This window comes from Festucalex cinctus, chromosome 2 (genome assembly GCF_051991245.1).
Source record: "Festucalex cinctus isolate MCC-2025b chromosome 2, RoL_Fcin_1.0, whole genome shotgun sequence".
Lineage (NCBI taxonomy): Eukaryota > Metazoa > Chordata > Actinopteri > Syngnathiformes > Syngnathidae > Festucalex > Festucalex cinctus.
Genome location: NC_135412.1, coordinates 3012501 through 3037039, shown reverse-complemented (window position 1 = coordinate 3037039; position 24539 = coordinate 3012501). Strand labels below are relative to the sequence as shown.

The following is a 24539-nucleotide window of genomic DNA, read 5'->3' as shown; positions in this document are numbered from 1 at the left end:
CGGTGTAAGCTGCTTCAAGCAGAGAACAGGTCATTAACCTACCGGAAATTTTTGGCTTTGCTTCTCTTGTCTTTTTTTTTTTTTTTAATTTATTTTTTCTCTCCCCTTTTACCTTTGCCTGGAACAAAGGGAGAGGCATTCAATAGTTATTGATTTGGAGATATGCAACTTTTACTGGAGATCCCATTTAATCACAAAAGCTGATTTATTGCAGGCCCTCTGACAATCCCATTAAATTGCTGTCTAGCTAATCAAGTCCATTCTTTTTCCTGGAGGACTAATCTTTTATAGAGGCAGCAGAACAAATCCCAGCAAGTAACAGGATTGGTGGGGAATGAGAAGGTTCCGGGCTTCTCAGTTCATAATAATAACAAGCACAACCATTTTTTTTGGTTCCTGAACTTGAATACGGTATGTAACTGAAGGCATGACATGGACATTTTGTCATCTCGTCCTCATTCTTCTTCCTTCTGCTGCTATTTGTGGGATTTGCAAGTCGGCTCAAGTATTTTTGCATTAGTCTGACTTTAAACCAGATGAACTGTAACACGTGTAGGTGTCAATTTGTCACGGCTGCTTTAGTCCTATTCATGAGTGCATGCCAGATCTTACACACACAAAAGGCCCTAAAGCCGCTCATAATGAAATTATTCTTGTAAAAATGTTTTATGCGTTTCTCTCTACTTTTATTGGTCGCTCCCTCATTGGCCTCCAACCCATCTACGAAATGAGGTGGAAGCCCGTCAGGATAGAAGATAGAAACCTGGAGAGATGGGAAAAGAGTTTTATGAGGTGCTGATAAAACTTTACTGGTTGTCACTAGGGATGTCACGATGAGCAATATCGTGATATCGTGATATTAACGCTGCCACAATATCGTCGTCGTCATGTTCACAATATTTAAAAGGAACACATCTGTTTAAAAAAAAGTCAGGTTGATTTCCATTTGTGCAGTTCTAGCACCCTCTAGTGGCTAGTTTATTAGTGCAATTTTACTTTCATGAGGGATGTTTTGGCCTTCTATGTTTAATATCTATGCTAATTGTCAGAAAGGGGAACCTAATTTGCTTGTGAAGTGATCAATGTGTGCTTGCATTAGCAAGTAAGTGCCTCAATATTGTTATTAGAGATTGTAGGTGCTTTATATGCATTTCTGTTATGTACAAAAGCACAATATTGTGCTTTTTTTTTTTTAGTATGAGCTCTCTCTCTTTTTTTTTTTTTTTTTTTTTTTTTTTTTTTTTTTTTTTTTTTACAATATTGTGATCTTTTTTAAATATTGGCAACGCCCCCCACAAAATTGTGATAATTATCGTATCGTGACCTTCATATCGTGATAGTATCGTATCGTGATGTTCGGATATCGTTACATACTTTTACACAATATTCTGTGGGCCTTGCAAAAGTAAATATATATATATATATATATATATATATATATATATATATATATATATATATGCAAGCATGCACACACACACTCCTCCAGCCAGGACACACGGGACAAAGTGCTGCCTCTGCAGGCCACTCCAAATGTCCAACTCAGCACCCTTGGACCTTTGTGAAGTGACCATTGATTTGATCTTTCCACTTATTCCTGCACGGACATAGATACACTGTGTCGGAGCTATTTCCTTGAATAAAACACAATAAGCAGACCGATTGTCAGCAGACAATCTGAGGTATTTCTATTGCTGTTTACAGGGTTTTTCTACAGGGATTTTTTTTTGTCTCCCTATTCAATGTCAGCATTGCGTTTGAGGGCGATTGCATTCATCCCATCTCATTTGCATATTAAGAGAGGGTTCCCACTGGAAAGATCAAGGCAATCTATGCATGGCCAATGTGGGGCCGCTGCCAGGAAGACTCCGTCGATTCCATTAAAGGTGGGGCCAGATGTTTGTCATTACCTTTATTGATAAGCACAGGGTCAATACCGTGATTTATTCTACGGGGATACGACTAAGCTTTAGTCACAAGTTTCACCAGAGCCCGATCAATAGTACACAATTGACAAGTACAACATAAACACAAATGAATTGAGAGCCTCAGCAAAGCAATAAAGCTATTGCAAACTCTGTTCTCGGGTGCATTAAGGCTGGATTCACGCCGCGAGTGCCCAATACTGTTTTAAATGTTGATATCCAATTTTTGACACTATTTCATTTCAGGTGGCGCATATCCCATCTGGTTGTGTTTCCACTGACCATGAAACAACCTGCATGCGTCCAATGCCTAACAGGCAATGAATGTCAACCAATAACTCCACAAGCCTCAAAGCCGGTAAGTGACAACGCAGAAGTAAACTAGAATACACAATAAATGTTTCAAAAGCATTTTGTTAGCTTGGCCTGACTCTTCCGTTTGTTGACTCTTACGTTTGCGTGGTGCGGTTGAGGGAAGGTGGACCCAAGTGCAGTGGAGAAAGTCCAAAGATTTTTTTTTTTTTTTTTTATTAAACATAAATGAGGTCCCCAAATCATGACAGGTACACATTACTCAGGTTATGATCAGCAATTATTTTCTTTATTTAATCATTGAAAACACACCTCTAATGTACTCTATTGAGACCATATGTGACCCACTCCGGTAAAAGGGTTCGCATGTCGGGGAGATTGGTTTTGTGTGAATCATAATAGATCATTTGGGCAAAAATGTCAATTTTGAGATTTTTCACATACCTCCTTGAGGTCTCTATTTTGATTTCCGAATTTTTCTCCCTGTCAGAATCCGTTTGTGTACAAGTGAACGCAACACAACTCAACTCAACTCAACTCAAACGCAACTCAACTCAACTCAAACGCAACTCAACTCAACTCAAACGCAAATCAACTCAACTCAAACGCAACTCAACTCAACTCAAACGCAACTCAACTCAACTCAACTCAAACTCAACTCAACTCAAACGCAACTCAACTCAACTCAAACTCAACTCAACTCAAACGCAACTCAACTCAACTCAAACGCAACTCAACTCAACTCAAACTCAACTCAACTCAAACGCAACTCAAACTCAACTCAAACGCAACTCAACTCAACTCAAACGCAAATCAACTCAACTCAAACGCAACTCAACTCAACTCAAACGCAACGCAACTCAACTCAAACGCAACTCAACTCAACTCAAACTCAACTCAACTCAAACGCAACTCAAACTCAACTCAAACGCAACTCAACTCAACTCAAACGCAAATCAACTCAACTCAAACGCAACTCAACTCAACTCAACTCAAACGCAACGCAACTCAACTCAACTCAAACTCAAACTCAACTCAAACGCAACTCAACTCAACTCAAACGCAACGCAACTCAACTCAACTCGACTCAAACACAACTCAAACACAACTCAACTCAAACGCAACTCAACTAAACTCAAACGCAACTCAACTCAAACGCAACGCAACGCAACTCAACTCAAACTCAAACTCAACTCAAACACAACTCAAACACAACTCAACTCAAACGCAACTCAACTCAACTCAAACGCAACTCAACTCAAACGCAAAAAATTGTGAGGGTGTAGTTCTCGCTGAGCTAGTGATGTGTAAAACCGAAAACGGTGGGGCTAGTGACGTGTAAAACCGACCTGCTAAAACAGCCCATTTGAGAGTGCTGTTTGAGCTAATGTGAAACAAACGCCCGTTGGAAAGGGAAACATGGGTTGTTTATTTCACAACTTTGGGGACTTAGTCAGGCTATGGTAAGGCATACTTATGTAAAAAACAAAAGTGAACATTTCATATGAGGGCACCTTTAAATATTACTTTTAAACTGTATGGCTTATATATTTCTAATTTCCTAGCTTCTGAAAATGAACATAGTAAAAATATATCAATATATACAGTATATACTCTACATTTTTGGGGATGCTATCGTTTACTTGCACCCCCCAAAAGTGGCTAAATTTGCATCTGGTCAGGAGTTTGTCTAGAGTCGGACGTTCTGTTGTTGGCGGTGGTCTATAGGCGGAGGCCATGGACTGCAACCTCTGCGTAGACGCTGAGTCACCCAACTGGACCGAAATGTAATTACCTCTCCCTCACAATGTCACACCGCAGACCTGAGCCTGACGGCAACCTTAAACTGGATTGAATTAACCTCCAGATGGGAACAGTGTTCTTTTGTGGTGTAAAACCCCACCTTGCAATTTGTTGTTTTCTTGTCTCAAAGCACCGAATTGCTTTTCTAAAATTGCTTGTTTGGTGACATTTTGGGGTCCAATGCAACCCAACCACAGCATTGAGCTCAGACTTCAGAACGCAGAGATACATCCTCACTTGACATTAACACCTAACATTCTCCTCTGGCTGCACATTCGCAGAGCGATTACCGTCTTCACGTGACACTAATTTGCCACTCGCTACATTAAAACCTTCGTCATAATCTTTTACGATCAAACAGATTACATACAGATGCTTATGGAGATTGATGAACATTTTCACGATGTGATTTATTTTCTGGCGGGTGTACAGTATTTGCCGGCTGAACGGGTAATGTGCTGCTGTAATGAGGACGTAAATGAGCCATTCATCTTGCAGAGCCAAGGGTAAAGGGACGGTGCGACAGGGGAGTTCTCCAGGAGCAAATCTCGGAAGTTGAGATTTTCCAATGATGGCAATGTATCAATCAAATGTTTAATGTGGTCTGCGTGATATATCTGGACAGAGATTTTCCAGGTCAGTTGGTCCATAACGAGTGAAAACAGAGATAACACTGCAGGACAGGGAGGGAAGGTGGTGATCGGTGGGAGGTGTTCAGTATTGTAAATGACTCTCTGCAAGCAAGGAGGAAGGGAGGAGTCGTTAGGTTGTCCGGGGGTGGGGGGGGCAGCTCCCTGGCTGTATAATTGAAAATCATTCAGACAGCTGTACAGTTTAACCTTGGAGGGCTGTGGTCTAGTCACTAATTGATGTGTTGGCATGCGCTGGCAATTGAAAAGTGAGCTGCGTGTGGGTGTCCCCATTTACATTGGCTCTTTCACAAGATCTTTACACAACAGCAAACGCTTTATGAAGGCGCTTCGATAACTGTGATGTCTCTCGACATTTCCCTTGAAACTTTTCCATTATGCGCCTATTCACTGCCGAGAGCACGGAAGCGCTCTCCTCTCCTGAAAACAGCTTGGGCCTTTGGAAACATTCAATTAGAGCGTGCGTCCAGTCAAGTCCAGTCAAGTCACGTCAAGTCCAGTCACGTCAAGTCACGTCAAGTCCAGTCACGTCAAGTCACGTCAAGTCACGTTAAGTCAAGTCAAGTCACGTCAAGTCAAGTCACGTCAAGTCACGTCACGTCCAGTCACGTCAAGTCACGTCCAGTCACGTCAAGTCACGTCCAGTCACGTCAAGTCACGTCAAGTCCAGTCACGTCAAGTCACGTCCAGTCACGTCAAGTCACGTCCAGTCACGTCAAGTCACGTCAAGTCACGTCAAGTCAAGTCACGTTAGTCAAGTCCAGTCCAGTCCAAATCTTGTTTTTCCTGCCCACTTGTCAATTAATCATCCTACATTACTCATTAACTCTGTCTGATCAGTCTCCTCACATTTGGGTCCACATCTCTCATTCCACCTCAAAAATCGTAACAGAATGCACCCACCAAGGATGGACCCTGAGGGGGCGCTGGCAAGACCCGCTTCCCGCGGTATCTTCAAAATAAAAATCACTATGCATTCCAGCAGTCAAGACACCTTTATTGTGACGAGGCAACAAACAACAGTGCCTCTCACTGTGCGCAAAAGACATTTTCATGAATAGATTTACTAGAACTTACACTGTAAGCTTACTTCGAGCCTTGAAACTAATAAATAAATTGTAACGCCACACATTTCAAATATGGGGAGAATAATTAGTTAGATTATTCAATTTATGAAAAAAAGAACAGAGTTACCGAACGCCGGTTTTCCCAACACTGGTGAGCGTTTCATCTCCAATAGATGGTTCCGCTCTGTTGGAGCAGAGCCACCTTCCTTCTAGCAATGTGATCCTCAGGGCCAGATTCTCGACCAGATGCATTATTGATGGTTGACTGATTGGGAACTCAATTACTGAAAAGATTACGTTGCTGGCAGACACTGGGACACGACTATCCTGTCAGAGAGATTGAATTAAAGCACGGTAGAGGAGAGAAAGTGTCCTTCAGAGATGCTTCTCATTTCTTGCGCAGTGTGAAGAGGCTGCAACTTACTTTTTTGTCCCGTAGCACTTTTTCTGTGAATGTCTGTGCAGTTGGATGGTCAGCTGGCTGGCCTGTCCTGCATTATTACAGTGGCGCATTGAAACATTTGGTCTGCCTCACTATTTGTGTACACACACTTATTTGTAAGACTGGCAACGGTGCAACTTATGAGCCGTCGTGATGTCGTTGGAAGTGGAGAAGGAAAAATATGTAGATTATTCAATAATTGTGTTATTTTCAATAATCCAAATCGTAAACCCTGCATATGTTTGTAATCAATTAGTCTTGGCAAAAAGTAATGAGTACACACCCTTGATATGCAGTAGTAGTGACAGAGCCCTGTCACACAAAAAAAAAAATGAGTACCATAATTGATGCCCTGCTCTCCATTTACTTATTTTTTTAAATAATTTCCTAGTAATACGGTAGTTTAAACCCTGAAGTTTACGACAAACTATGATCCCGACACACCCAAATATCAAATTAATCTTGCAACATACTCTTAAAACTCAAAGGCGTGTCTCAATTGTGAAAAGAGACTTAAGGTTCATTCTCAAAAAGCGTTGGCGCTGTTGGTTTAATTACACAAAGCAATAAATTGCTTCATTTGCATGTTGAAAAGGTGATGTAATGAAATCTGATTTAATTGGTGGTTTAGTCACAATATTGGATACAGTTATACAACGACACAGTTGGTCAGCGTATCGATATGTGATCTTGGCATACACTGTACTAAATACTATATGGCAAAAGCAATATTTTGTCACATCTCCACTTGTTTGTGTGTTCCTCTGTATAATTTGATATTTGAAATGACAGCTGCTCTCTTCCCTTACAACTGAGGCGGGTGCCGTGATGGGAGTGAGAATGTATGTGCATAAATATTGGCATTTTACCAAATCTCATTCATATAACATGGCCCACCTGAATGAGAACGGTGCCTCGCAGGGTCGGATGCTATTACAAGTTTAATGTGAATTCAGGCTTGAGGAAGATGAGAGAAGGGGGGCCTCGGCATCTGAAATGGAGGCATTCATCTTCCCTTTCTGTTGGTCAGCAAATGCGCTCAAAGGGAAGGAAAGAGCCTGGTGGGGAAAAAAAAAAATGGAGAAGAGGCTGGTCTCAGAGAAACCATTTTATTGCAGATCACCCGGCGGAGCCTATTTCACCCTTCGCTCTGATACAAGTGGATATGCCGAGCTTGTGTTTATTGCATTCATCTGTGACGACATGGACGACTGATCTTACGTGCTGGCGGTTTCACAGTTCGGCTTTTCTTCTGCTCAGAGGAAAACTCTTGGTCTCGGGAAAATAAATGAAATTTTGGCTCGTGAAGAAAGTACTTGTATCATCATGGACAAACTAGTTTTTTTCATTTTATTTTGTAGGCACCCCTACAAACTAGGTATCATGGTGATCAGCACACTCTTATGCTGCGTTCTCACCAAATCCGAAAAGGCAAACTGGAACACTTCCTTCCAGTCGTTCCAAAAACACTCTACGCGGTGAAACGCTCGCGAAGAAAGAGTTCCAGTTCGCTTTTCGGATTTGGTGAGAACGCAGCATAACAACAGCGCAACTGTTGCCGTACCGAATGATGTGCAACCTGTAATTACACGGTGTATCTTTGCTGGTGCAAAACTGTGTCAGCAGCTGTTTGTTCTCTGTGATGAATAGTGCAATGCTGGAAGAAGGAGTTATTGCTGGACTTTGTTAATCTTGTTAAATTTGTCTAAGGTCTAAGGAGAAGTCACATTTTGTGTGATGAATTCCTGCATTTTGTATGTCGTCCTCCCAGAACACCCAAAATAAATTGTGCAGCAATATTGCCCTTTTGACGGGTGCAAACCTGGGTGCGTCCAGTAGGGCTGGGTATTGCCGCCAACCTCACGATACGATACGTATCACGATACAGGGGTCACGATACGATACGTATCGCAATACATATGTATCCCAATACATGATCTTCAGGGCGATACGTATCCCGATATTTTACATTAATTTACTTGCATTTTATAATAACAGTCATATGTATACCCAAAGGATATATTTATTATGCTAGATGACAAAAATGTTTTTGTTAGTAGCTCTTCTGGTTTACCAACAAGCTGCATGCCTGGTCTAATTGTGTACACTCTGTAAATTACAGCTCTAAAATGTGCTTATTTGAAATATTTGGGGAAATAAAAACAGCATTTTTTTCATGTAACACATTTTTTGTTTTTTTAAACAAAATATAGGAAATTTGGTACATTGAAACACGTGCCATGTTAAGTTTATAAGTAAATAAATATTGATATTCTTCCTCTGCTCTAATTTTTCTTAGCAAGACACAGTGTCCAATCACTGGTGAGCTATTTTTGCATTAATTGAAGGCAATTAACTTCAAAGACGCTGCTGGTTTATATTTTTTTTAGGTACAATGCAAGCTGCAAACGCTAACTGCCTATTTAAAGTTGACGAGCAATATCGATTCTGACGCCTGCGTATCGATATGTGTATTGTAATGAGGCCCGCAACGATATATTGCCGTATCGATTTTTTTGAGCACACCCCAAGCGTCCAGTTTGTTTGCATGAGCAATTAAGTTTTGCAAACCTTTCGTAAATAGGGCTCTAGGTTTCTTCTTTCGTTGTCATTCTGTTATTGTGTCAGCGAGGAAAACAGCTCCTGAAAGAGCCTCTTGTTTGCTGGCGTTGTCAATGGCAACATGGCGACGGTGAGGATTAGTTGGACAACAGACAGCTTTCAGCGAGCTCCTGCTTTGTCCAGGTCTTCTTCAACAGGCTGGACACTTTCAAAAACAAAAAAGACACCCTGGTGAGCTGTGTCCCGCTCCGCTGCTCATATTTCTCTCAACGCTGAGTACAAGTTTCACCATGCAAAAAAAAGTCATAATAAAGACTCCTTTAATAAGGATGCCTGGGCTAAATGACAAGGATTAACATCCTTATAACATTAACTCATTTGCTCCCAAAAACGTGTAAATACGTTCTATTTTAAATATTAACAGTGTTCCAAATACTTTTTTTGTTTTCGTTTTTTGATAGAGCATACAGAAGGCTTTGATGCAGCCTCTGAACTTAAGAGAACTGTTGAAGCAATGGTAGTTATTACAAAAACGGCCAGCAGGTGGCAGCAGAGTATAAGAGCTCAAACACAGCCATGTTGCAACAAGCTGTTTCCCCCACAGTTTTAAACATATTTGTGAATCATGATAAAACTTAGCTATATTCTAATGCTAATTGCTGCAAAACGGAAACAGATAGAAATATACTTTTTTTTTTCCTGATGAAAGGAGAGACTAATCTTTCTATTGGTAGCGTCCATGTTTTTATAACAATAGAACACAATATTCTGTCGAAATCCATTAAAACAGCGGGGAGCGAAGGGGGGTTGCTTCAGTGAAAATGGTGAAAGTCTTGCCGCGTTACATTTGCATTCATGTTATTTTTTGGAACAGTATGATTACAATTTAGCTCAGTAATTTGGGGTTAGCCCACAAATAGCAAAAATCTGCGTATAATTGGCGGCAAAAGTTATATACTGTACCGTTATTTTACCGATCTGGCCCACTTGGTAATATATTCTCCTCCATGCGGCCCCTGAGCTAATATGAGTTTGACACCCCTGGTCTACTCTATACCAATGCCTTCATTTTGTCTTACTTGACTGTTGTCCTTGCAGATTTGTGGCCGAAAATGGAATATTCAATGGTTTAAATAAATTTTTAATTTCCTGATGGTAATAAGTGTTAAATCCTTGTTTTATATTAGGCAGTCTGGTAAGATGAACAGGCAGTTGCCATGAATCCACAGTAGACTTAGACTAGACTGGTGACAGATCTCATTTGTGCCTACAATGAAGATGATAGCTGTGACTTATTTGTAAGTAATGCATCTTGAATATGCTCCGAATTCGGACTTGTCGTTTTTTTTTGTTTTTTCTTGCGTATCGTCTTCTCTCAGTTGCCTCAACTCACAAACGCATGACGATTGTGATATAAAACAGATTTGAGTTTTGAATTCTCCTGTCAGCGCTGTGACCCCCGCGGAGGCAAAGAGCAGTTTGCATTCCCTCCAACCGCACGCTGGCATGTCGTGGAAAGTTCATGTTTCCGAGTGCGGAGTGTCACGTGTCCTCTGCAGATTAACAACATGCACGGACGTGACCGTGGAGGGCCCGACACTAACGCGGCGTCTTTACGTGCAAGTTGATCTCTGCCGAGGAGGTTTGGCTTCATTTCAGGCAAGCCATCACCCAAGTCCGACGCTCGTCAGTGACCTGTGAAATGTGCGAGCGTCTTATCTCTTCAGAGCGGTAAATTTAATGTGTCTGTTAAGTTCTGTGGATGACCTCTGCGCCGGGTCTATGTGCAAGGCGCGGTCTGTGTGTGGAGCCATGCCACAGGGGTTTAACCCCGCCACATTGATCCCCAGGCCTGCTCAGGGCTGCTGCCTAATTCTCCAATTTTCAGCTGTTAGAGATAGAATTGGAATAATAAACAGCTGAACCTTCCCACCTAGTAATCCTACAGCCCCCCCCCCTTCCTCAACTGCCTCTTTGGGGCAACTGGGGCCGGGAGTAGAGTTTCTCTCTGGCTCTAATCTGGACCAAAGCTCATGCGCTCGCTCCTCAGCTCTAATGAAATGATACTGGTCTACCTTGTGCGCCTGGAACTGATTATCGCCAGCAAACACACATGCACGCATGCACACAAAGGGCGTAAAAAATCATAGGCTCACTATTTCCTTGTTTCCTTTTTAACACTCCAGAAGCCTGGTACAAGTGTGGAGAATAATTATTGACGTTCTTTTGAAAAAGGTCATTTGTATTTGCGATGTTTAGTTTGTTTTAAGCGGTGTTTCGGTCCAGGTCAGTCCACATAGTCCTGGAAACAATTAGGCCTCGGGGGTCACGTCTGCTCTGGTCAATTTCCCAATAAACTTTCCTGGCCCGGATGTAAACTGTGAAAACTACTCAAGAACAACAGCAACAAATGGTACATTTTAGGATTCTGATAGACTGCATTATGTTGCTCTTCAGTCATTGAAATGTGCAACCTAGCAAAAAACAATGTCCACTTCAACATTTCAATGACATCCAAGACAAGAGTTGTATTTTTTCCTGAAAACACTGCATCCATTGCAAGCTGTTTTGTCACGTGAGGTGCCGAATTTGGACCCATAAGCAGACAACACGACACAAAAGTGGAAAAAGAGAGGGTCTTCATAGACAATAATGCAACGTTAACAAGTGGAAGAAAAGAAACACTTGACGGAGAAACCTTGACAAAAAATAAAAAACATCAAGTGGGCTGGATGCTACGGAGCCCCTAAAGTGACATGGGAGAAAAAAAAATATATATATATATATATATATATGTTTCTTGTCTGGACGAGAAAGTTTCTCGCCCGGACGAGAAAGAGAAACTTTCCATGCCAAATTCACACCATTGTACTTTAATGTTGTTATTCCCAACACTAGTCCTCCCCCCGTTTCTCCAATATTTGGTATATGTATGTAACCTGTCTTTTTGTAATCTCAACAAGTCAGCCTCCTCTTTGCTATATGCATATAACCTTTATTTTTGCTGAGCAAATCATGCTTTGCTACGTGCATATTTCCATTTAATTGAATTAAATCCCAGCCTGAATCATCAGTTCATCGCGATGAAAGCAGCTGACCCGCTAACACAGTTCATCATCGGGTGAACGGTCTTCTGAATGGAAATGTTGAGCTGACGAGGCCACGAGTATGAGGTCAAATGTGAGTGTGTTGACCTGTAGCCCCTGCCTATTCACAAGTCATTTTAACCCTGCCACCGCTCCTTTTGTCTGCCTCACATATCTCTCCATTAACCTTCAATCAAGAGACAACGAGCAAACATCCCAGATCTTTTCTACTGCACTGTATCTACTTGGCTTGCCAACAACTGTATTTTATCTCAACTGTATGTTCTTGCACTTTACAATTTTATTTTTTAGAGCATTTTCCAAAATTACAACTGCAAAAATTGCTGTATATAACAGAATAATGATAATAACTAGACTAAGTGCAATTTCTGGAGAAATTCAATGAGAAAGTCAATGTGTGCGTGCATGAGCAAGTGCCTCAATATGAAGTGTTATGAGAGATTGTAGGTTGTTACAATATAGTTTTTTTTTTTGTTAATTTTTAACAATATTGTGACTTTTTTTTTTTTATATATCGCCAACCTCCCCACTATATTGTGATAATTATTGTATCGTGACCTTCATATTGTGTTGTTTGGATATCGTTACATCCCTACTTTATTATGATTCATTTTCAAGTTTGGTCCGTAACATTTCAGAAAAACAGCAAAATTGTTGATCACGTTCCCAAAATGAAAGGAAATGTCTTATTTAAAAAAACAAACAAACAAAAAAAACACGCAAACACAACAGTCTGCTTCCATGGAGGACTAAAGACATCTGAATATATTTACAGTTAGAGGCTGAAATTAAGAAGATTTGAGCAGTTTTACAACAAGGTCTCTAAACGATGATCAAACTATTTATGTGCCTCTGCTCTGTAAGTTGATGAAATGGGAATGGGCGGGATACGGGTTTTGCAATGTGTGCAATGTATGCACCACATGCACAGATCTATTACAAAAACTGACAAATGTATTTTGACAGCTTGATGATGAAGTGCTACCTCCATGAGGGGAAAATACAAATTGTGCTTTGATTTCAATTTCATGAAGATTTGTTTTTCCGTCACAGTCGCTGGGCAGATTCGGAACAAGTCTCTGCTTGCCTAGTGGATGCACGTGGATGTTACATGTTCTGTAATTCTTTATCTTTTGTGTACTTGCACAAAAACAAATAAATAAATAAGAGAGACAGAGAGAAAGACCAGGGAACTAAAAATGTACATGTCTGCTTTGCCACGACAATGGGAAATGAATGAATGAATGTCTCCTTTTAAGAGTTGAAGACACACAGTATCATGCTTGCATTCTTGTAAGTGTAAAGCAACCTCGCCATACTTGGATGTCCTCTGCATGTCAGATCTATCCAAAGCATGCAAAATAAAGGGCTTGGCAAGATCGGGTCTCTCGGAGTGACACCTGTCAAACTCACTCATGTGACATTGAGGCAAGTGTGTGCAGCCATATCTGCCAGACTGTTGATGTTGAATCCCTTTCTGTGTCATTTTCTTCAATTTTGGCTGCTCGTGTGTCCTGCTGCCCCGGGGGGTCTTTGTACGAATGCTGGGCTCAGCATGCTGCCCGTGTTCACGCACTGCTGCCTCAGCACCAATAAGGCAATAGTGTCGGAGTTCTCTGCTTTCAACATCCCAACTCAACCTCTAAGATAGCCTTACCTAACCCTGCATGCAGTATCGGGGTGAGGTTCATCACTTTGTGAACAAACTGGGTGAACAAACAGTCCAACAGTTTATTAACTCATTCACTCCCAGCCATTTTCACTGAAGTGTTTTACTGGATTTGGACTGATTTTGCAAGGCCCACAGAATATTGTGTTCTATTGCTAGAAAAACATGGAACCTACCAAAAGAAAGATTAGAGTCTCTTCTTTCATCAGGAAAAAAAAAGTATATTTTTATATTTCTGTACAGCTAAGTTTCATCATTTCTTCACAAATCTGCTTAGAACTGTGGGGAAATCAGCTGTTTTAACATGGCCCTGGTTGATCTCTTATACTCTGCTGCCACCTTTTTGTAATTACTACCATTGCTTCAACCGTTCTTTGCAGTAGAGAGCCTGCATCAAAGCCTTCTGTATGCTCTACCATAAAAAAAAACATTAAAAAACAAATAAATACGTCTTTGGTAAACTTAAAACATTTAAAATAGAACATATTTGTACGTTTTTGGGAGCTAATGAGTTAAGAGCATTTATCAATGTACAATTGTAAATAATTTAGGGATTTCATCATCTACAGTCCATAATATCATCCAAGGTTTCAGGGAATCTGCAGAAAACTCTCCACAAAAGTGGCAAGGCTGATAACCACCATGACTGAATGACTGTGACATTCGATCCCTCAAACGGATCTGCATGAAGAACTGGCATCATTGTGTAATATGGGCTCATAAGTAGTGTTGTTCCGATACCGATACTGGTATCGGCAGAGGTGCCGATACTGCATAAAAACAGTGGTATCGGTATCGGTGACTACTCACAAGTAACATGCCGATACCATTTAATTCCAACGCTAATATAGGATTTTGGATGCAGCATCTTGTGTCTTGCTCGTGCACAACGTTCACTGATATGTGACATGCTCACTGCATGCCGATCTAAGATCTCCTATTGGCCCTTGAATGCTCTGAATCAATGGCAGGGCAGCTTTTTCATGTTGAGGAAAAAAAAAACTTAAGTATCGGTATGGTATCAGTACCGATACTGCAAAGCTGGGTATCGGTATCGCGAGCCAAAAAATGGTATCGGAACAACACTACTCATAAGCATCATTGCCAGTGAACACAGTTCAACACTAAGTCTACAAATGGAAATTAAAGCCATATATATCACCCAGAAGTGAGAAGTGATCACCCAGGTTCTCCAGGCCAGAGTTCATCTGATATGTTGGTTACCCCTTGCCTAAATACGACATTTAAAACAATAAGGTAGATAAAGTCAGTCCAGGACAAATACAGGCTATATAGTCTTTGTAAAACCTTTGTAGTATTCTTTACAGATGTTGTAAAAACCAGGCTGGACACCTCTACTCTAAACTGGAAGAGCAATGTGTGGACCAAAAACACCCCAAAACAAAAACACAAAACCGAAGTGCACCACAAAACCACCAACTCCTTGTATGAACAGCAGATCCCGGACAACCCCCCCATGTTATTGTTTCTTGTTTTATTTGAACCCGACACTCTTCTTTCCACTCATTCCAGCTCATCCTGACCATTTGCCTCAAAACTAGACACTCTTCCTCTTGTCTTCTTTGCTCTGTCCAGAGCTACAGCGCACCACACAGAGCAGATTGACCAATCTCCCACATCAATCCATCCATTCATCCTGCTGCCCTCCCCTATGTCCTTCTGTCTCCCTCGTTCTCCCTGTCAGAGAAGTCCATGGGGGAGGGGAGTGTTCACTCCCTCGTCACTGGCCAGCACTGGAGAGAGAAAGCTCGAGAAGGGAGGGAGAAAGAGCAAGAGAGAGAGAGCAAGGGGTGTGTGGAATGAGTCTAGAGTTCTGTCCCATATGTGGAAAAAAACGCAAACACACACACAGAGAATGGCCAGGTCCAGTTGCTCTCGGGATTAACCAAAGCGCTGCTTTCAGATAGGATGGAGGACATGCAGGCATGAAGAGGTACATTTGCACATCTTCTTGAGCTCTCTCTCTCTCTCTTTTTCTGTAATAATCAGATTCCGTGACTTTACAAGAAGCTGCGACTGGAAGGGAGGAAATGAGTCTGACAAACTTCTTCTGTGCACAGGCAATGCTGTTGTGTTTGCTTTGCAAGCTGTATTTTATTATTGCGGACTGACTGGTAAACATTGGACATGTCAAATAGCTGCGCTGGTTTGTGTCATTTCACTTTCATGTTAATGACACATGACGAATGTACTTGTCCAACTGGCTTGTTGCATGGCTTGTTTGTGTCTCTTTGTAAAGTGGTCATTTGTGAATGCAATAAATGGTCAACAATGTCATGAGTTACCTATTTGATCTAGAAGGGCATTATTATTCAAAGAAATAATTAATATGATGGAGTACAGTTTTGGAATATTTTTTAGGGTCTTCTGAATATAACAACAAAATAGGAAGGCCCTCAACAGTCTTATTTATTGTGTAGAATTGCACACAGCCGTGGCTTCAATCAGGTGAAAACTCGAGTTGGAATAAATTAAATGATGCATGACTAAAATTGGGTATTTACAGAATTCAATATTGACTCATCGAAGAAACACACAAACAATTTCTTCAATTGAGGAATTAGTTCACAATTACAGTCTGAAAATCTGATGAGAGGAGACATTTTGTTGAGCATTTTGCATTGTGTAGCAGTGGCCAAATTGGTGTGCAAAGAATGCAGTCTTTATCGGGCCGGCGCGCGGAGCAGAGGTATGCGCGAGTCTCTTTTTGTGAGTCAGACTTGAGAAAGCCTTTTGAGGGTGCGCGCAGCTTCACAATCGGCTTGATCCACGACTAGAATGAGCCCCATTGTATGCGTCCATTTGTGCTTTGTTTTTGTCTACCGACAGGACTTTTGGTTAACTCGGTCACAGGCAAAAATTGGGTGTTGAGTTTTGGTGTTAATTGTCATGCGGGTGTTGTCAAACTCTATGTTTCCCTGGCAGGGCAGACGCGTCATCCGTGCAAGGGCATGCCAGTGATGGACTACAAACCGACAGACGCTAACTGTGGCCGGCGTTCACACAACCGCATTCCTCTCCACTAAGACCAGCTCCACAGAATGCTGAGTCCCATTGTCCCCTATAGTGAGTACTTTGCACCTTTTCTTTCTCCTGTGTCACAACAACCAACCAGCCGAGTCAGGATTTGGTTGGACTTTGAGCCCAAACGCCCCCTTCCAACTCCACAACTCTGAAAGCAAACCGGTGTGGACGCTCTTGTTTGTGTAGCTTGTGACCAGACCAGGAAAGACACAAACTGGCATGACTTCAACATTTAATTACATGCAGAGGAAGAAAGGTTGATTGCTTCTTAGGACTTTTTGCACCACGCAACCACACACACATTGCTCTCTTTTCTCTTGACAGTGCTGACCTAATAACTGACATGTCCATTTTTGGCCTCGCCCCCAACCAACCTCCTCATTTACAACCCCCCCCCCCCCCCCCCCCCCCCCCCCCCCACACACACACACACCGACTAGGCTTCATTTGAGTCGAAAATGGCATTGTTTGGCAGCCAGCGTGGTGCTGCCTCGGCCTGCGCAGCTCCTCTGCTCCTTTAACTCTTTTACTGCCACACGTTATAAAAAAACAAAACAAAAACAGTGCCAGCCAACTTCGAGCATTTTAACTCATCTTTCAAGGCAAAAACAATAGTTTGCTTTTACTACATATACAGTGTAGGTACTAAATGAAAGATTGCATTCCATTTCATTAGAAAAAAAAAAGTGTTTCTACCTTATTCCCTTCTTTAGTAATCACCATTTGAAAATAGGTCATTTGAGTGGCATTTAGCGAAAATTGAAAAGATGAGTTGAAAACCTTTTTTTTCTGTGTAGATTTTCTCCACAACAGTGACTGTGACACTAATATTTTTGTTTAGCGACGCTCTATAAATTAGGTTTAATGTGACAAAGGCTTTGATCATTCACATCATCCTTGAAAATGTTCCATTTCATCAGATTCCTGTTTCATTGTAATTCCATATACCGGCAACCTTTTGAAAAGAGATACATAGTGGGTGTTTTTGATTCCACAACCCATTGACCAGGCAGCGCTCCACTTAAACGTTGCACTTCCCAAAAAAACAAAACAAAACAAACAAAAAAGCGTAGTTGACATCATTTAACGTTTATGGCGGCATACATCGTGATTTTACTAATTGTTAAGCGTTTTTGGCAGTCAACTGGCTCAAAGGAGCTTTTTCAGCATGACAGCTACAAGAGGGTAAAACCAAACATAAGGGTTCATTTCCCAAGTATTACCCTATTAATAAATGTTACCAGATTAAGCGTTCTAGGCATCGAAAAGAAATTCAGAAGCAAGATTATGGCGCATGTGTGCAACTTCTCCGAGAAAAACTCGTTCGTCAGTATTTCTTGAGGTTAGCAAAGCTGAGAATGAGGCTAAAATGCTTTTGCCGTGGGGAAGCGGATGCATGCTTGTGCTGCTTCCCATCAAGGCGTGTTTTACTGGTTGTTCCATTAGCTCCCTGCAGCTTTCTCGACTGTATTGACCCAACACACTCCCTTCGTGCTGAAGTGGACGCCAAGTCAAAGAATGTCACAAACTGCCGGCGGAATAGCTGGCTGTGTAGGAAGTGAAAACTTCTGCTATACTTCCCGCTAGTTCTTTGTCTTGATTTAGTGCTTTATTTGCTCCTTGTTTTTTGGGAGTTTTTTTTTTGAATGACCAAATTGAGCAGCTCTATAGTGTGAAATGGTCGCCGCATGTATGTGTCCGAACGTGCACGGCGGCATTAGATCGTCGCGCTATTTACTCACACACGAGTGACACACAAACACACCCCTGCGTTTTACTGGTGACACTGAAAGCTCACTGTCTTGGCGCGAAAGACTGCAGCAGTGAGTTTGCCTGCACAAATCGGACTGGGAGGGACTTGTGAAGTCTCACCTCAACATTGGAATCCCTCTTTGGGAATACTGAGTGTAGCGGCCGCTTGGATTTTCAAACGAAGACGCAGAGAGTTTCGAACGGGTGTCGATGACCTTTAGTGCTTTATTGTTATGCACCGTGAAAACTAGAGAATAAACAGAAAAAGTACAATATTTGCATTGTAGTTTCACAAACAAGTCATACATTAATCATGTTTACGTAAGCATTTATCTAATACAAGTACGAATGAAGAAATACGACAAACAAAAAAAGACCCATACAAAGAAAATATTTCCTCCATTCTGATAACATGGACTTTTACTCATAAGCAACAGAGACATTCATTTTAAACATGTCATCAAAATAACAACAAACTTTGTATTTCCATACCTCATTCCGCTCTCCAAGGGCGCTAGTTAAAAGTTCCACCATCAGCTAGCTTGTCTTAGCTTAGTTTTCACGTCTCCAATTGGAGCTAAAAACAATACAAAACAATTAGTTAAATCACAATATCTATTCTATCCTAACAAAAAAAAACAAATAAATAAAGAATGTTCTGTGTTCTCGTGTACTTGTATAATATTTTACCATTTCTCTGTCGACATACGAGCACACGAACTGAAGAGAAACAAACCGGAAGTCCGACGTTACAAATCAGAAGAAGACGTTGAAGTGTGCGCATTTCAACAAATGCAGGAACGCCACTAGGTGGCACTGTAGGGCAACATATTGTCCATGTACACAAACAAATCAAAAACAGGAGAATATCAATTGCACTTTAACAGACATTTACATTGAGGTTGCCCGTGTTTCTGTATACCATTAACTCATTTATATCACACAAATGTAACCGCTAGTCAATCTGGTGATGATTGTGGTGGTTGTGTTCTTACTAGGGGTGTAAAAAATTAGTCTTAATTTTTTGTTTATTTAATTAAAACACTGGCAGTCCCAAAATGCAGACTTTAATGCCACTACTTTTTTTTTTTTTTTTAACGCATGATTAATTACCACCACTTACGACCTGAATTCCCCCAGTACAGGTTTTCCAACCTGTACTGGGGGAATTCAAATCGCAACTCAGCCGACACGTCCGCGTCAAAATTTAGCAGTAATAAATGTAATAATAATGCATATATTTGTGGAGCCTGGGGTTAAGTTGTATTTTGCAATTTAAACAATGTGTAGATTTTCACAAGATACTTCATCTGAAAGATTAGATAGCTCTTAATATGAAAATAAAAATGCACCAATGACTTACAAATGTAATTATGCCATCTAGTGGCAGAAAAATTACAACACAAATCAATATCACACTCGATTTTACACTACATTTCCATTTTAACTCAATTTTATGAATTACTATGAAAATTACCGTATCAATGACTAAAAGATGCAGCCATGTTTCTATTTAACATTTTTTCCATTTTTATGTTAGCAAGAGTATGAAAACTTTGAAAAATAATGTTTTATTGTGCATTTTATTGTGATGTTTACCTCACGCTGGTCCCACATTGTAAATATGCCACCAGAAAAGCTCAGCTTGTGTTGGGTCTGACCAGATCCGTGGCATTAGGCCAGTAGGACTATATTTCTCATGATTCTTGGACACAGAAGCAGGAAGTAGTTATATGTGAAGATAGAATTAGATGCGGGTGAGAATGATAATGTGAAAGTAAATAGTCAGGGATTTAACAGTTACATTTCTTTCTAATTGGTTTGTTGTATGAATCGCTACTGTGTGATTGACATACACATGGGCAAACAATTGGCTTGCTGGCTGGACTGACAAAAAAAAAAAGAACGAGACGCCAGGACGGGACCTATGTAAAAGTTAAGACAAAATAAATGGTGAAATCCACCGGGACTCGTGACACAAGGTTTAAAATCAGTTCAGCTGGGATATCTGGTCACCCTAAAGTTTTACTCAAGCACTTCTGGTGACTCAGTAGCTATTGTTATGTGCGACGGCAGTACTGTCGCTCTGCGGCCACAGGACTTGGAAGTTGCGGAGAGCAGACTTCGGCCAGACCTGCGAGGAAACCTGAGAGAGATTCCAGGGGCCATGGATACTCCTGGAGGGATTTGGTGCAAAGAATCTGTAATCTGTACTTCAAACAAACTTTTAAATCAGTCCCAGGCCACCAACTCTCGTTGCCCGGGGCCCCTGCTGGTGTAGCGATGCCATTTCTAAGAGCGCGCGCAAGACAAACCGCGTGGTTGTACGGTTCTGGCAGTTCTGATCCCTCACTCCCTTATTTTTACGTTGGCTACGTGTGTTTTTCTGAATGAAGTGGCTCGCATTGAAGAAAGAAGGACGCTGGAGGGTCGCGCCGGCGCCCATCACCGATTGTGTTGGCCGAATGGCGCGAGTGGTTTGGTGGCGGGGGCCTGTGAGGCCCTTGAGTAAACACATTAAGTGTTGGGTGCGAACGGGCTTTCATTAGTCTGCGTGCGAGTGCGCCCTCCAAAAATAAGGTTAGCTAGCCGGGACCCCGCGAGTCCGGCGGCCCTCAGCTCCCGCCCTCTTAAGGGTTCATCAGCTCATTAAGGAGACCCCTGCTCCCGTTAAGGGCCCAATTAAGAAGGCTCATTTGGATGGCAACACTTCACCGAATTCCTGAGGCAGCAGTATTCACACCACTGCAGCTAATTAGTCAATGATCACACTTGAGAAATAACGCCCTTGGATCATTGTGCGATCAGGTGTTTGTTTTGGAGCGGTCGTAAGGCTCCGCTGAGGAACATGACAAACAAGCAGAGGTGGGTAGAGTCGCCAAAAATTGTACTCAAGTAAGAGTAGCGTTACTTGAAAAATAATATTACTCAAGTAAAAGTAAAAAGTAGTCATTAAAAAAATTTACTCAAGTAGAAGTCAAAAAGTATTCGCTGAAAAGGATACTCAAGTAACTGCTTGAACATTGTCTGATTTATTTTTTAAAACCAATGTAATCAGTTGACACGAAAACTATCAGGCAATGAGTTTACAGGCGAGTAAGCCATTGAAATCACACATTCAGTTCAATATTCAAAGTTAAATTAAGTTAACTATATTAGAGTAGGATTTCTGATGATTAATGTATTAAATCTGAGTGTACACCTGAAAATATTGTGGTCACTACATTTCTGTTAATACCCATCCAGCAGAACAATTAGAAACGTGTACTTTTTAGCCTAAATCTTTTTTTGTTGACATATGCTATCATTGCGACATTGAATAAAACGCTGATATGTTTTCTTACCAGGTTCTGACATTACATGGAGTCAAGTGTTTATCTGTTACCAAAACTTCTTTACAGTTAATAATTTGTGACACTTAGTGGCTACTGCCAATTCATGCCTCCATATAACATGTATCGTGATCTGTTTCATTTATGGCAACAGTAAACAAAGTGTCCATGTGAAAAGGTCCTTTTCAACACAAGACAAATACCTGCCTAAATACAGCAAAAAGGGAATTTAGGTTAAACTTACCGCGACATGTTAACTCGGGTTCGCTGTGGAATTTGTATATGCCAAAATGTCCGTTTGTTTCGGCACCGCATTATAAAGCTGTTATTCCGCACGGCGTGTAAGGTAAACATGCTAATTAAATGAGTCCGTGGGTGTTCGGCTTTCGTCCTCTTCCCGCTGCCATGTTCCAAACGCCGCCTGTGGTCATGTGACTGCATTGTTACGTCTGATTGGTAGAATGTTAAGGGAAGGCGTCGTCATGTGATTATTGTTGCTACGTCTGATTGGTGAAACACAGTCATGTGGCAGAACGGCTCTGGTAAAAATAATGAATGAAAGAAGGAGAGAGAGAGAAAAAAAAAAGTACCGGTAACGACTTTAGTGTAGCCAAATATAGCACAGTAAGAGTAGCGATCCTTTGTCACACATCTACTCAAGTAAAAGTAAAAAGTATTGTGTAGTAAAACTACTCTTAGAAGTACTTTTTTTTTTTTTTTTTTTTTTTGTTACTCAAGTACATGTAACGGAGTAAATGTAACTCGTTACTACCCACCTCTGCAAACAAGTTTGCTTGCATCACAATAAATGGTTTAGGTCATAAAATGGAAGCGTGCGGCTGCCCAACGTACAACATGTTGACTGTGCGGAGATTTGGCGAGCGGGACAGATGGAAGGAGAGATTGGTCATCACTGGGTTTGAGGACAGCTGCTCTTTGATATATTAGTGGATACAATGACCCAAAGCCTGCCTGCAGTCACACAAAATAAGGACCCTTGTTTTTCTTGAGGGGAGGGGGCAGCAGAAAGGCTCCTGCCATTTGTGGACGTGTGTTAGCAGGCGCGGGGGGGGATGGGGGAGTTCGTTTCTAAAATTACAAGCATGAAGTGACGCATCCAGCAATTATTCTGCAGGCTTTCTCGTTTTGGAGAAAGCGTTAAAAGGGGCTGTAAATCGAGTGCGTTGCAGATGCTTTGCTTTTCTTTTCTTTTTTTTCCCTTCTTTTTGCTGCACCGCCATTAGCAATTCTAAACAGGTTTGTCAATTAATCAATGTTTAGCAAATGCCATCAAGCAGTTTGGCCGCAGCCCCACCCCAAAAATTCTGCACGACAACAAAAAACTTTTCACAAGACAAACTCCAATTTAAACCGGAGATTATTCGTATGTTGTCGTATTGCATTTTATATTTCAGTTGATGCAATGCACATTTAGATTTGAGTCATAAGTACACCTTTTTGGATAAACCTAAAATTACTTATTTTACTTTATATATATATATATATATATATATATATATATATATATATATATATATATATATATATAAGGGGTGGGACGATACGGATAATCCACGACTCGATACTGTGATGATATTTGGCTCCAGATATCGATATCACGATACACGATATCTACGATTTTTGATATATTGTCAAAACAAATTAGCAATATATCACGATATGTGATTGAAAAAGCCAACAAATACCCATAAAAAGGAAAATGTTTAATTATGCATTTATTCAATGCCAAAACTTTGTACAATATACAAAGTTCTGCATAGTGCCTCACTGCCTCGTAGTCTTTTAACTGTAAACATTGTAAAGTGAGACAAATGTGCATAAACATTTATAACATAACAGTGCACAACTGGACACATGACATCGATAACTACCGTCAGTGTATCGATAATTTATTGCAACAGAGAGCGCAACAATATATTGTGATATCGATTGCATGGTTCGGTTCGGTTTTCGGTTCAGTTCGGTATGCAGTGACTTAAAAAAATATATCAATATGTCATGGAGTTAAGAAAGTGTCTATTATTCGGAACTAATAATTTATTTATTTATTTATTTATTTATTTATTTATTTATTATTACTAATATTACCATGATTATTATTGTATTATTTAAATGATTATTCAATTTATGCGAGTGGCACATAGTGGAAGGCATAACATTTTATGTTGATTTATGTGCACAAATCTTTGTTTATAATTAAATTATTATTATTATTATTTTTTTAATGTAATTTTTTTTTTTTTTTTTTTTAGTTATGTCTTTTCATTTCCAAACAGTTTGAGAGACAACATAATTACAAATAGAGTTCCAAAGTTTAATAAATAAAACAATGATGGCACAGCACTGTTTGTTTTTTAAACCAGAAATACTTTGCACTGGATATGGGTTACTTGGCTGAAAACAAAAATTCACAGCGGGTACGTCACTGAAAAAAGGTTGAGAACGACTATCTGAGACTAGAGGACTTTCTGTGAACATCGTTTTGGCAACAGGTCACATGATACCACAAGTTATTAACCACGTATGGGGCTAAAATTGTACGCACGCCATAAATGCACACAATATATGGAAAGAATTCATTATCCGCTTTGCGTGTAAACAAGAGCTAATAAAGTGTTTTTCATAGCGAAGCCAGCGAACGCCCAAACACAATTTCCCAGCATCTCCACCTGCCAGGCAGTGAAATGCAGCCGGCCTCTCAGATTGGACTTTTTATGACGGTCCAGGTAGCGCGTGGCGGGAGGAGGGCCCCAGCCCAGTGAGAATGTCCTCCTCGATATTAGTGTCATAAATCACCGTGAACTTGTGGACTTGAGAGGCCTCCTGACGGGACAACAAATCAAGATAACGAA

At 40.8% G+C, this 24539-nt stretch overlaps 1 protein-coding gene and 1 long non-coding RNA gene across 5 annotated transcripts in view; one reads left to right on the top strand and one right to left on the bottom strand.

Moving 5' to 3' along the window:
* Nucleotides 1-24539, top strand: part of fignl2 (fidgetin like 2) — a 55594-nt gene that overhangs the window by 19736 nt on the left and 11319 nt on the right. For 3 of the 4 annotated variants that reach the window (XM_077512186.1, XM_077512187.1, XM_077512188.1), the window contains exon 2: nucleotides 2172-2283. In XM_077512186.1, the coding sequence (XP_077368312.1) occupies nucleotides 2250-2283 (34 nt within the window). In that variant the 5' untranslated portion in view covers nucleotides 2172-2249. Of the gene's footprint in view, nucleotides 1-2171; nucleotides 2284-15393; nucleotides 15492-16483; nucleotides 16625-24539 lie in introns of those variants that run through there. The other variant, XM_077512190.1, reaches the window with a different exon arrangement.
* On the bottom strand, nucleotides 6170-8953 carry LOC144013392 (uncharacterized). The gene is made up of 3 exons (XR_013282236.1): nucleotides 8771-8953; nucleotides 7097-7257; nucleotides 6170-6248 (listed from the first exon to the last, which is right to left on the bottom strand). It is a non-coding gene; the product is annotated as an uncharacterized LOC144013392 (long non-coding RNA).